The following is a 13,334-nucleotide window of genomic DNA, read 5'->3' as shown; positions in this document are numbered from 1 at the left end:
CCTCAGGCACCCCAGCTCGGCGGGCAGCCCGGTCGGTGCCAGCCATCCAGCTTGGGCTGGTCTGGGCCCTTCGGGGCCCGTCCCTTAGCAGGTGGGCCTGGGGCTTGGGGCCGGGCGCGGCCTGCAGAGGGCTCTGTGAGACCGCCTTTGGGGCGGCGTGAGGGGGAGGGAGAGGCGCTGCGGCTGCCAGCGGTCTGGTCGCAGTCTGGTAAACAGACTAGGAATTGTGGGCTAAGTCCTTTTCCTCAGGCTTTGCACCAAGCCCGAGATCAGATGACTCAGTCCGGACTCATTATTTTAATAGCCTACAGCTAGTTCACATAGCAGCGGGAGTCCACAAAAAAGGCATTTAATTGTTGAAACTCAAACTGGTACATTGTAACTGCAGATTATAGTATTCGGATTTAAGTGATTCAAGTAATTTATAAAGCTTTTGCACAAGCAAACTGAAAGTTAAAATGCTGATATTGTAATAAAAAGTAAATAAAACATACTTTTGTACATTAAGACCCAATTAAAGAGCATGATTTCATTTAACAAACTTAAAACAGGCAGGTGATATTTGCCAACATTACTACAGCTGTGTTTTACATTAGGAAATTAATTAAAATAGTCATTTATACTTTTTTCCACTTACAAGTATTAGGCCTTTCTGTATTACACCATATATTTTCTCTTCAATCCTTGTGTTATGGAGCATTTGTAATCTTGCTTAGCGGGCAGCAGCATCTCAACGTTTTGTTTTTTTTTCCCCCCTTACCTAATGAAAACCCGGCTTTCTGCAATAACGCCAGTGAAGCAGATCAAACAGGGCTGAAGGAACTTCCCTGCTGTCTGCCTGAGAGGCAGCGCATTGTTAGTTATTCAGATGTCAGGCCTTTCTTCCGCATCCTAGCAGGGTTTCGCTGCTTTCAGCAGATCACTCCGAGCTGGAGGTGGGAGGGTGGCTGCCAGCGAGGGAAGCAATGGAAATGGTTTCTGTGAGACCGAGCGAAACCAGGGAGTTTACTGCTTTGGTATACGTGCCTGGTTCTGGTACGATAGCACACCCCGAGACTTAATGGGACAAATGGGACACCAAAGTTTCAAAATGCAAATCTCCTTTTGTACCTCACAGCTGAATAATGGGACCTCGGGAGTTATTCTTGATTCTTAGGTACTTTTTTTTTTTTTTTCCTAATACAGTGATTACATAATGAACTGTTAACTTTGTCAGTCATTCGTTCCTCCAGGCAAATCAGCTTGAAGTGTAGAAAGGTACATTTTAAAAATAGCATGTAATTACAGAAATGAGAGTTCATTCTTTTTGCATGAAAGAGCAAAAACCATGAATGATGGTTATCTTCTTCCTACTCTGCTTTCCCTTGTCTACCTTCACCTTGAAGTTTCTTTTAGGAGGAATCTTTGACATCAGCTATTTTACAGATGTGTGACTAATTGCTGCAGAGTCTGAAACACTGGGACTGTTCAGTTTGCCATTTCAGTGAGGTTGAGTTGTTAGCAAGTTGCTATCGTCCTTCCAAACAACTCACGATGCCTGAAAATTTGGTTTATTAAGACCAGACATTTCACATTCCTAATGTTAAGATTGCTGCAATTTTCCATTATAAGCTTCACCCCACCCAGTCCTCTGAATACAGATTTATAAATCAGTTTTTAAAAATGTTTTTCCATCTAAATCTTCACTTACGTTTTAAGCTTGGGGCAGCATCTTTTGAGCTGAATGATGTTTCTTAATGGGAGAATCGTATTTTGTATCAGTGTCCTCCCAGATAGATGCAGTGTTTGTTTAAAAATGAAATTAAACAGTGACTGCATTATAAGAAATTGGGGGGGGTCTTCGTATTTAAAAGACAATCAGCAACTATAGGTCTTAAGAGTTTGTTTATTATGCAGGTTATTATTACCAGAGCTGCTTTTTGTGATATTTCAGTGAATAGGTAGTGATGTGGTAGTGATTAATGTAGTGATACTGCTGACGGAGCCACTGTAGGCAGTATGTGATACATTTCTGAAAGACTGAAAAAATGTGTCGGTTAGTGTGTTCGACTAATACCGTATAAATTATTGAAGACTGGCTTATTTATGCAAATGATATTAGACATCCTTATAGCTAATAAGCAATGATTTGTGGTAGGATCTATTTTTGACGTCTTCCTTGATGAATCTGTCTTTGGGTGTTGACTTGAATTCTCAGAACTTGGTATGAGATGACACAAGAATACCGTGACATAAATGGAACATTACAGGAATAAAATACTTGACATTTCAGCTCCCTGCTTCTTAAAGTTAAAAGTCCTTGAGGCATCAATAAAACCAAACTAAGTCCAACAGTAAAAGTGGATGTCACGAATACACAGATCTATTTCTCTGTAGGGCTGACTGCAAGAACTTGTTTTTACATAAATAGTTACAATAAACTCTTCAAGAAGGAAAGGGGGTGGACCAGTAATGGAAAAAAATACGGTATTCTAGGTTAAGCACATCTGAAAGTGAAATGTCCTACTGGAACTAGGCAATTTGACAGTACTCGAGCCTGTGCAGTGAGCCAGAGCAGGGCTGGTACACTACTTAAGTCTCACATAAGAACTATTTTCAGATTTGAGTCAAACTTAGGAGATACAGACGCATTATTTTTTATTCTTTGAGCAGCCTAATTTCACCTTCTCCAAAGAGACTAGGCATTAAAGATTAGAATTTCTACAAATGAAATAAAAAATAAAAAATAACTCCCCTGCACTTTTTTCCCATTAACATAAATGTTAAATTTTTATTCTGCCTTCAAGAATTTTGCATTTAGTTCATGTTAAAGCACAGAGTAGCCTAACAAGTCAAAAAAAAAATAAGAATCTTTAAAATATTTAAATTAAATAAGTGATATGTTAAGTTAGAGTATTACTGAAAAGATACCATCAGTAGTCTTTCAAGTGAGATCATCTTTAGTCATTATAGTAACTTTCTGCCAAGAAAATTAATTTGTTCTTTTTGTATATGTGATGCAAATTTAAAAAGTGACAGTGTGCATTTTTAAAGTGGTATTTTTAAAAGTACTTTAATATATGTCTCATTGGAAAAACTCTTATTACTAAAACTTTGTATTTCACATTACTGATGTCTACTAGAGTTCTCATTTTGATTTCTGTAATATTTTATGGCTATAGCATCACATTTTTCTTGTATATTAGCTAGGATATAAACATAAATGTAAGGATTCGTGAAGTTATATTTAACAATTAATTAAGCACTAATCCATAGAGTATCTGTTGTCAGAAGCAGGCAATGACTGGTTTGTTCATTAATGACCATAAGCAAAGCCACGGCTGACGGAGTGCCCTAACAAGCCAGTCAGTAAATGCAGGGAGGATGTTTTATGAAATGACAACTGCTACGTTACGCTAAAGGCAGGGGCGTGCTGCAGCCGTTTGAAAATCCAGCCCAAATGCGAGAAACCCTGCAAGAGTTTCACACCATCCAAATGTTTCTTTTTTGCCAACAGCAAAATTTTGGAATTAGTTTGATAACTAATAACTTGACATAGAGGTAGAGCACAGCATAGTATCATGCTGATAGGATATGCTTGAGAGGGTTATCACAACTTTGTAAACTCTTATTTATTTGTAAAAGAGGTGACAGTATCATGACAAATGGTGGTTGCCTTCCTGCGTCTCACTCTATGGAAATTACAGGAATCTGAAGTTGCAGATAAGTTATAGCTCCTTTCTGTAACTCGCTCTTTCACTTCAAAATAGAGTGGAAAAAGAGTGGCAGAGAAAGAAAGAGATAGAAATATGTTTCTAATGTTTGGGAAGTTTGGGAAGCTTTCTGAAGTTGATTTCCGTGAGCTCTGTTGTTTCTTTTTGTTTGTTTGTTTTTTAAGCATAGAAATATTATTTGTTTATTTTAACAAAAGCAGAAAGCCCTTGTGGGCTCTTGTCTTCTTCTAGTCCCCATCATCAGTCCACAGCATAAGTAATGAATTTTCATTATGAATGAAATATCTGAAAACAGACTTCATCTTTCCTGGTTACATTATTGTTCTAAAGTTTTCTGTGCAGTGCAGAATTTTTCTGTCAATGTAATTATAAATAAACAAATTGGATATAGTCCTGGATTTTGCATTTTCTGCATAACCTACACAAATTGAAGGATGAAAAGGTCAAAATACCATTTTTGCTATAAATAAATAATATCCTTTTTTGGAAGGTTCAGAACAAAACATTTATTTCTAAGTAAACAGCTGCTTTTATGGTGGGGAAATGTACAACACTGATTTTTTGTTACTATTTTCTTCATTAATTTAATTACTTTGGTGCCCTGTGAAAAGTTGATACAGTACAATAAATATAAGTGTCCTACAAACAGAATGGAAGAAAAAAAACAGAAAAAAGTAACCGAAACAGAAAATATTAATGTAGAAAAATGGGAAGGTAGGGCTTATGTCCAGTGTTAATTATTTACATTAACCTAAGTGTGACGTGTAACTCACAGTGAAGTTTGTCTGTTTATTCATGAAAGAGAGAGACACTAAATTCATTTTCTGTAATTTTAACCGTGCTTGTATTGACCAACAGCAAATAAACACACGTTTTACTGTAGGCAAGTATATGGTTTGGGATGATTAAGTAATTGCTGCTTTATTTTCATTCATTTAGAGTGATAATAGATTATTTGGCATGTCACCGTCCATTAGCTCCACTCGCATATGTTTAAATGTGAAATTACTCAATCTTCTGAATCAATTTTCCATGCTAGAAGCACAAAACATGTACTTGGTGGGTATTTTATTGTATCTTTCAAGAATGTGTGTGACGAGCAGACAAATAAATTAAATGCACTGAACTCTTGCTCCTATTGAACAGATTTCCCCAGGTTGCACCCTGAGTCTAGTGACAGCAATTTGAATAAGACTGCATGTTGTATTGTAGTCTTACCAGTGCTGCAGCAAAAATGCAATGCAAAGTCTGTTTTTCACCTTTTTTTTTTACGTGTGCATTCTCATAATCTGTAATACAGCTGCTGAAGATGCACGTATTCAGAATACTGTTGTGTATTACATTATATCTAGTTTTGTGGTGATAATAATATTAACATCTTGAGAAAATAGTCTGAATAATGGAAATGAAAGACTTGTACCAGCACTAGATTATTCCTAGGACTAATAATAAAAAGAAATCTGATTCTGGCCTGTCTATCTAAGATAGTCATCAGTTTGTCAGAAATATTACTTATTTAGGACATAGGGAAGGCTTTTAACAGATTGGTCTGAGTAAGACTAGTAAGACTGAGAATGAACACTGAATTCCGTTGTGAGACCTGATCTCATGAATGTGCCATGCTGAAGCCCAACACAGATGCCTTGTATTTCTATACTGCATCTTGGGCTGGAAGAGTTCTTTTCCTGAAACTTAGAAAAGCCCTGTAATGAGTTGTTCGGTCTGTTTAGGGTGTGTTATGAAATACATGTTTTAGGGAATAATCGAGAGGGAATTATTATTTTGTGTTTTTTCTTCCCCATTTTTGGATGTTTTTCTGAAATCAGAAAAAAAGCTAACGGGAGTTTAGTATAAATCACACATTTTAGCACTACACGGATACTGGCGGAGGAGTGTGTGTGATTATGCACGCGTCTTTATTGGGCTTTGTCACACTGACACTTCTTTTTTGGGTTTTGCTAAGACTTTGATGGAAGATGTCTAAAGAAAAAAATGGTTGATAGCTTCTGCGAAGCAACAGAGTTTTTTTCCAGAGCGTTTTTGCAGAATACTTCTGTTTCCCCCAGACTACAAAGAAAGGTATGTGAAAGTGCTCAGGAGGTTCCTCAAATAATTCGAGTAATGGTATGAAACTTGCTTATATATTTCTTTCCTCATTATCACATAAATAGTGTGCAAGGCATTACTGAGGACATGAATTGTCTCTGCTTTGGCCCAGTTCCGTCAAGTTCAGCTGAGAAAAGCCTTTCATCGTTCCCAGGAGACAAGGCAGCCTACCGCTGAGCTCCAGCAGTTTAGGTTTCACCAGATCTCTACTTAACCCAATAATGGTTCAGCTTAACAATTGTCTCCTCTTCCCAGCGTAAGCTGAACCAAACCTCGCTGCTTTCTCTTTGCTTGTAGAGGCAGCAAAGGGTGTGGGGGATAGACAGTTCCTGGCTAAGAGGTTGCAGGGTCCACAGAGCCCCACACTGCTGAAATAGGGTCCCCCCCATGAGAAATGGACCCTCCTAAACCCCTCCTCAATGTAGAGGTCTACTGAAGTTTTAACATACTGTACTACTAGAGGGGCTGCCCACCTAGCATTTTTTAAATTCCTGGACACTACTAATGTGAGGAGGAATGCTAGGAGCTAAACTTAGCATCACCACCTCCTCCTTTCTCTTGGTACAGCAGTCACAAAGAACTGCATGAACATCTGGGGACAAAAGTGGAAAAAGATTGAGGGGAAAAGTAAATACGTAACCAGTACTTTGTTCTGGTAGGTGTAAAACCTAGCAGGAGAATTAATATGTGGCCTTCAGTATGTAGTTAAGCTAATGTGTGGCCCATCTGACAAGTAAATTTGACCACTTCTGACCTAAATATAATACAACCAGAAGATAGCACAAATCTGCTGTGAAGCACCTTGGATTTTTTCTCCTCTTTCTAGTCAATCTTGAAGTTGACCCACTGTTGGGTTAAGGAGCAGCCTGCTGAAATATGAGTGGTAGAAGCTCAGCAGCTTGGTTTCTCATGTTCTGGGAAAGGTGAGGAGCTTTCCAGTTTTCCAGTGCAGGTTAACAAAATTAGGCAAACATGAAGATGAGCAGAATGTCAGTATCAGCGTTCTTCCATAATTATCTGTGTGATAATGAGAAGAAGGGTCAGAACTAATTCTTTTCTACTACCTTGTCCCATTACGGTCTAGTACAACATGTCATTGGCGAGGCACAGGACAAGGTATATGTATTACTGTCAAGTAGCACCGTTATTAATATTTTTTTTAAGCTTGGGTGCAAACACAGTGCTACGGAGCTGTCTGGGCGTGAGCATCTCAGAGGTGTGATCTGCTTGTTCTGCAAGCTCAGAATATTCCCCCTCTCCTCTCTTGTGTGGGCGTGCAGGAGTTGGAAAATGACGGATTTGTGATTGTGTCATCTTGAACTGTTGGTATGTGTTTTAGAGACTAGATCATGAAGAATCCAAGTTTAGCAAATTAATATTCAGTTGCACAAAGTAGCTGTAATGCACCATTCTCACCGTCGATATAAATGTCTGTGGACATAGATCTGGCCAAAGAGGGCTAGTTTCCCACATCGACAAGCTGCAACAGTGAGGGAGAGGAGGAAAGAGCACCTCTTGCCCTAATGACCACTAGTAAGAAGACAGATTCCGTAGGGCAATCTGTTTTTATGACCGCCCTTACCCTCAGTCTGGGCGTATGAGTACAGAACGCTTCAACTATCTCAGAACTGAGCACAGTAAGAGTTTTATGATAAACTAACCCCGGCGTCATGGTGTGAGTCACACTGGGGCATGATCCTGAAACAGTCCGTGCTAGTATATTTAGATGGCTATTGGAAATTTCTGGGAGCGTGCTTCTGCTCACTCTCGATTGCAAAGCTGGTTTTGGCAGGTGGGGCTGGGAGGGAGGAATACTCACAAACATTGCAAAGGTTTGATTTTAAAAGACCGTTCTAATTTGAATGTCACCTCTGCTTTTTTGTGACTTCTTTGTTATTGTTGTTAACAACAGTTAATGCTGTTTGTATCACATCGCCACCTATATGGAAGGTTGTGCAATACTTTCCATTATAAGACTGTTTCAGTTGCTTATTACGTTGCCAGCATTCAGCTGTTTGGGCTGAATTTTTCCATGCTGGGTGTCTCCTTCAGGCAGAATTTGTTGGGAAAGTTTCAATAAAAATACTTGAACCATTCCAGGGAATGAGAGGAGGGGGGAAATACTATATTTTGCTCATGTTTATTAAAGTTTGCTGCAAGCGCTTCGTTCGGAAATCATTGCACCTACGTGTTCTGGAGCAGGGGTTTGAATTGTTAGGAAGGTGAAAGGGAGAGGAAAGAAAAAGTGGGCTAGAAGAGGTTTCTTTCTAAGGAATAGGCTCCTTCCTGATGTTGTGAGCCATCTGCAACGAAGCACAGAAACCCCACGCTTGTCAAAACAGGATCAGTGAATGGCAGGGAACTGAATGATTATTCTTCCCGTTCCGCTGCACCTATGTGGTATGTTGCACTTGGAGAGAGAGAATTACGAGGTGCAAACACAATCCTCTGCAGTAGGGAACATGGCTGTAAGATCTGGAGGGCAAGGTTATGGAGCTGGGAATAAGGCTTGAGAAGAGCAGAGGGAGACTTGCTCAGCAAAAAGATAGCGAGAGAGACTATTAAGCAAGGAGGTGAGATATGACCTAAGTGGTCTTATGGCAGCCTTTTTTAGTTACAGTTCATTGTCTTTTTCCCATACATCTTGGTGCATTTAAATGAGGCAGGGAAAATTTTATGCAGTTGTGTAATTTAGAGACCGATATTCAACCTTAAATCCAGTATGTTTCATTTCTGTGCGCTTGATGTTGCAACCATAATGTACCTTCAACATGAAAATTAAAGCTTGAGTCGGAAATGTCATTCTATACCCATCATTAAAATGCTTATATTGTAGGCTTTGAAGAACACCACCATCATTAAGCATGAGTATAATATTGCGTTTCGATTAAAATGTTATATTTTAATCCATTTAGACAAGCGTTCATTTCAAAAGCTTAGCACTGCCAGTGCTTCAGCAAACACACGTAAGGGACGATTTGGATCTGAAAAAGTTGATTTCGTACTTCACATATCAGGAACTGAACTTCTCACCAGACGCTGCCTTCCGTTTCTCTCAGGTTCACAGTGTAGACAGCAAATGACGTTTTGGAACGTACCCAACGTGCTCAGCCCAAATGGGAGTGGGTTAAGAGGACAGGGAGAAGTTTCAGCTATAACTTCAAATTTTCCTGATTTTTATGGACTTCAACCAGGCTGGTTATACCTCAATATTATTTTAACATTGTTATTTGTGGCTGAGTTTATTAAATAACGGCGTTCATGCCGGTGCTTTTAATATCTCACACTTGAGGTTATCATCCAAGTTTTCAAGGATTTATAATGTTGCCATAACATTTTCATGAGGAATAAGGCTGCCCATCCAGAAGCAAGCACACATCGTACTACAAATTCCAAAAATAGTGAATTAGATGTTTCCTGGTTAGAGGAAAGCAAATGTGTACTGAATGGCCATTTTATTGAGATCCTTTTTTTTTTTTTTTCTTTAATGAGATTTAGAGTTCTCTTTGGGGACTGTTTTGCCAATATCTGCACCCTTGTTGAGAGAAGAAAAATATAAAACTGAACTGTTACTATGGCTATCTGCTTTTTAAATATTAACTTCATAAAACTGCCATAGCTGGGTTTGACATGATGCATTGTCTCTTTTCAAAGAAGATAAGCCGTCATGTCATATACCTGTTTATTAATGTCTGCAGATTGTGTGTTGGTGCTCCATATCACGGCAAAGATCCACTTATTAATGCCTTCATGGTATGGATGGACAGGATACAGCTTTATTGCTCTACGGATACTTAAATTTTTATGCCCTAGTGTTTTGAGGCTGTGTTAAAGTACCTAAGTCTCTTTTTCAAAAGAGCAATTTCTGGAGATCCGGGCCAATTTTTTCTTTCATATTTGGCACACATATCTGAAAGCCCGATTTCTTCCTTCCTCCCCTCCCTTTCCCTGTGCACCCCTTACTGTTCCTTCCCCAAGAGGTGTTTTTTCTTAGTGACCTCTCCATAAATGCTATCAGGTCTGGACTCGTAGCCAGCAGAGTCTACACAGCTTCCACTCACAGTCCAGGGGTTGTGAGCAGTCACAAAATGTGGGGTTTCCATGGAGCCTAAATGAATATAGGGATTCAGATTAATTTAAACTCTTGCTTGAGGTCCAGAGAAGGAACCAGACCATCTTGTAGCACCACGTTGCAGATTCTGTGCCTGTGAGCCCCAGGTTGACCTAATGACAACGCTGGCAATGCTGGTTCTTATTTGTGCGTCGCAGCTTTTTGTCACTTCATGTGCAATCGTTGCAGTACTGCGGCCTGCAGAGTCTGGGGGCTGCTCCTGCAAACGGTGGCTAGATTTAACCATGACTGGCGTGGCAGGATTCCCTCTGCCTCCCTTCCCTCGGGCCTGCTGCTAACTGTACATCTCCTCCTCCTGTGTTGGATTCGGGACGTTGATCAGGGCTTGCTTCCATGTCTTCTCTCAGGACAAGGCGCATCGAGTCACAGACAGGCCGTTTGGTCACGCAGCAGGTAGAGTTGTCAAGTGACAAGAATTTGGTGGAGGGCTGGGTTAGCCCCTGCTAGCCACCAAGCACCCGTGGAGATGCTCGCTCACTGAGCCCCTGCCTGACCCCTCAGCCCCAGCAGGATGGGGGAGAAAACAGGAGGAGCAGGAGAGGGAAAACTCCTGCCTTGAAATGAAGAGAGGCAGATGATTTACCAAGTACCACCACAAGCAAAACAGACTCACCTTGGGGAATTAAACTTAATTTATTGCCAACTAGCAGAGATATTTAACTCCCAATTCAGGTATTGGTTATTAAGAAACAAAAGACAAGCACTGAAACATTTGGGGAGGGGAGCCACTTTTCCCTCCCTCTTTGTCAGGCTTCGCTTCACTTGCAGGCTCGCTTCACATCAGTCCCCTCTCATGCCTGCCCTTCTGGTCCCCATGGCACAGCCAGCTTCGCTCAGTCACCTCTTCTGCCATGTTATCACCACTGCTGGCCATACTCTTTCCCTTCAGTGAGGCAACAAATGGGGCTGGGGTCAGGATGTCGTGGTTTCTCTCTGCTGCTCCTTGTTTCACACCATTTTCCTGTGCTCTGATGTTGGATATCCACAGGCTGCAGTCCCTTCAGGGCTGTGCTTGCTCTACACCCAGCAGCACCTCCTGCTCCTCTGACCTTGTTATTCTCTCATTCCCTCTGTTTCCTCCTCTGTCTCTCCCTCCAACATTTCCTACCTCTTCTTAAATATGCTTTCACAGAGGTGCCACCACCTTTGCTGCTGGGCTCAGCTATGTTTTACAGTGGGTCTGTGCTGCGGCTTGCTGGAATGGGCTGTGTCCAGCACAGGGTGGCCTCCAAGCTCTTCTCACAGAGGTCCCCAGCACCTTGCCCTGCTACCAAAACCGTGCCACCTACACCCAGTACAGCAACTCAGCATCTTCATTATTTCCTCTGCGGATGTGTACTCTGCTGCTGTTTCCATCCCTGGGTCTGCCTCATTCTCTTTCTTAGCTCCTCTGAGGAGAGTGTGACTATTGAAAGAAAGCCAGGTTGCCCTTACTTAGTCCAATACAAATAATTGCTGGTAATTTTTGTCATCTGTTTCCTTAGCGGATTGCAAATACGAGTTTCTGGGTGACAGCTGGCTCCAAGGTGACTGCAGCATACAGGCTGCACGCAATTCTCACTTACCTGAATACATCCTTCACCATTTGCCCAGGTTGTAAGACCTCATCATTTAAACCTGGTATCTTGGCTAAAACCTGGCTTATTCTGTCTAACTGAAGTTAGACAAATGTCTGGTTGTAACTTAAGCATAATTCAGTATCACGTACTAATGTGTATTGTATTATTATACTGACAGGCATAGTTTATACCTTAGCATGAAATACAGAAGACTGTATAGAAAAGGTGATTTATTCCAGGCTGTCTTTTTAGGAATCCTTCAAGATGGCTCCTTGTGCAGTGGAAGTGAAAGAAAGGAAGGATTAAACTGTCACTGGAACCCTCGGTGCATGATCTCTGATTGCAGAGGTCTCATCTGAGGGATCCCCAGTTCTTTCAAGTGAGGTTTAACGCAGGTGCCGGTAGTGATGCTTTGAATGTCAGTATCGGATGTTCTGGTGTAACTGTGTGTAGGCACTTTCACTTAGAATAAAAGTGGCATTTTCCTTCCAGCTGTTCTTTTTTTGGAAGGAATCAGAATAAAAGTGGAAAAAACTACTTGTGTTCCAAGTGAGAGAGCCCACGCATAAAGTTGCACTGCTGGAATTAGGGTACTACTAGCATACACCTTGCATTGTGCTGGTGCAATTTCCTCTTAGCACCCCGCAGAGATGAACCTTGAGTTGCATTAGGCATTCAGCAGCATGTACCAAAGCTCTACACAGAGGTCTAATTTGGTTTTCAAGAGATGGGAACTCCCGTTTGAGGAATTACAACTTGATTGGACATGTTTTATATCAGGCAACACTGTCTAAAACTCCTAGGAAAAAAAGATGTGATTATCCAAAGCTGGAAATGATGTACACGATGTAGTTCCTAATACCATTTTGACCTTCCTACTCAATATGTTTGCCCCTAACATTTGTCTCCACTCGTGCTACTCAATTACTTTTTAATGGAAAGATTTAGTGTAGTTAGTGTAATGTGTGCAATACTGATCTTTGGTTGCATATTTAAAAAGCTTGTGCATGATGCGAATCTCTAATATAAATTGCATCAAAATCAGAAACAAACGCCCCAGATCTTGAACTCTATGTGAATAAAGTTGATAGAGAGGTTTGTATTCTTGAAATCTCTCTGTATTGTGGAGGAATTTGTCGTGGCTGAGTTTGAAGCTCCATTTTGCTACAGAAAGCAAAATATACTTTTTTTTTTCTTTACCTATAGCTTGTGTGCTGATAGTGTTTCAAGCCTCTCATCCTCATGATTGTCCTTGTTCTAGATTTATGACTGATGCAGCTCGACGTGAGCAGGAATCTTTGAAGAAAAAGATTCAGCCAAAACTCTCTTTGACTTTGTCAAGCACAGTATCCCGTGGGAATGTATCTACTCCACCTCGCCACAGCAGTGGAAGCCTTACTCCTCCAGTTACCCCTCCAATCACTCCTTCCTCTTCGTTTCGTAGTAGTACTCCTACAGGTAAGCATATACTGTGTTGTTTATCCCCACATCAGCTGGCGTTTTTTTTCTGTGTGGCTTTTGGAGAACAGTAGATGTAGTGAGGCATCAGGAAGAAGATCCCCTAAAAGTAAAACAGAAAAGCTTTAGGCATTGAGAGGGCTGAATTCACAGATAATTTTTCTCACACAGATTATAGAATACTTAAGTGCTGAACTCCTCTATCTTCTCTTTATTGGACATATTAATATATTTCATCCACTGAGTAGTGGGTGATTTCCATGAATTGTTTATTAGCATCTTTTGCAGTTTTGGTTGAAATTAGTCAGCAGAATGAAAAATCATCATGGATAGACTCGTAGTAATGTTCAGTTGTAGTCTTTGTGT

General features: G+C 40.6%; 1 protein-coding gene across 1 annotated transcript in view; it reads left to right on the top strand.

Annotated features, from left to right (window-relative positions):
- The window catches only part of JAZF1 (JAZF zinc finger 1), a 191,052-nt gene that overhangs the window by 147,533 nt on the left and 30,185 nt on the right, over positions 1 to 13,334 (top strand). The window contains exon 3 of the mRNA XM_080580462.1: positions 12,772 to 12,968. Within this exon, the coding sequence (XP_080436588.1) occupies positions 12,772 to 12,968 (197 nt within the window). The remainder of the gene's footprint in view (positions 1 to 12,771; positions 12,969 to 13,334) is intronic.

Source organism: Anser brachyrhynchus (assembly GCF_964034855.1).
Source record: "Anser brachyrhynchus genome assembly, chromosome: 2".
In the NCBI taxonomy this organism is placed as follows: domain Eukaryota; kingdom Metazoa; phylum Chordata; class Aves; order Anseriformes; family Anatidae; genus Anser; species Anser brachyrhynchus.
The sequence above is the reverse complement of the archived record's forward strand: the minus strand, read 5'-3'. Positions and strand labels throughout refer to the sequence as shown.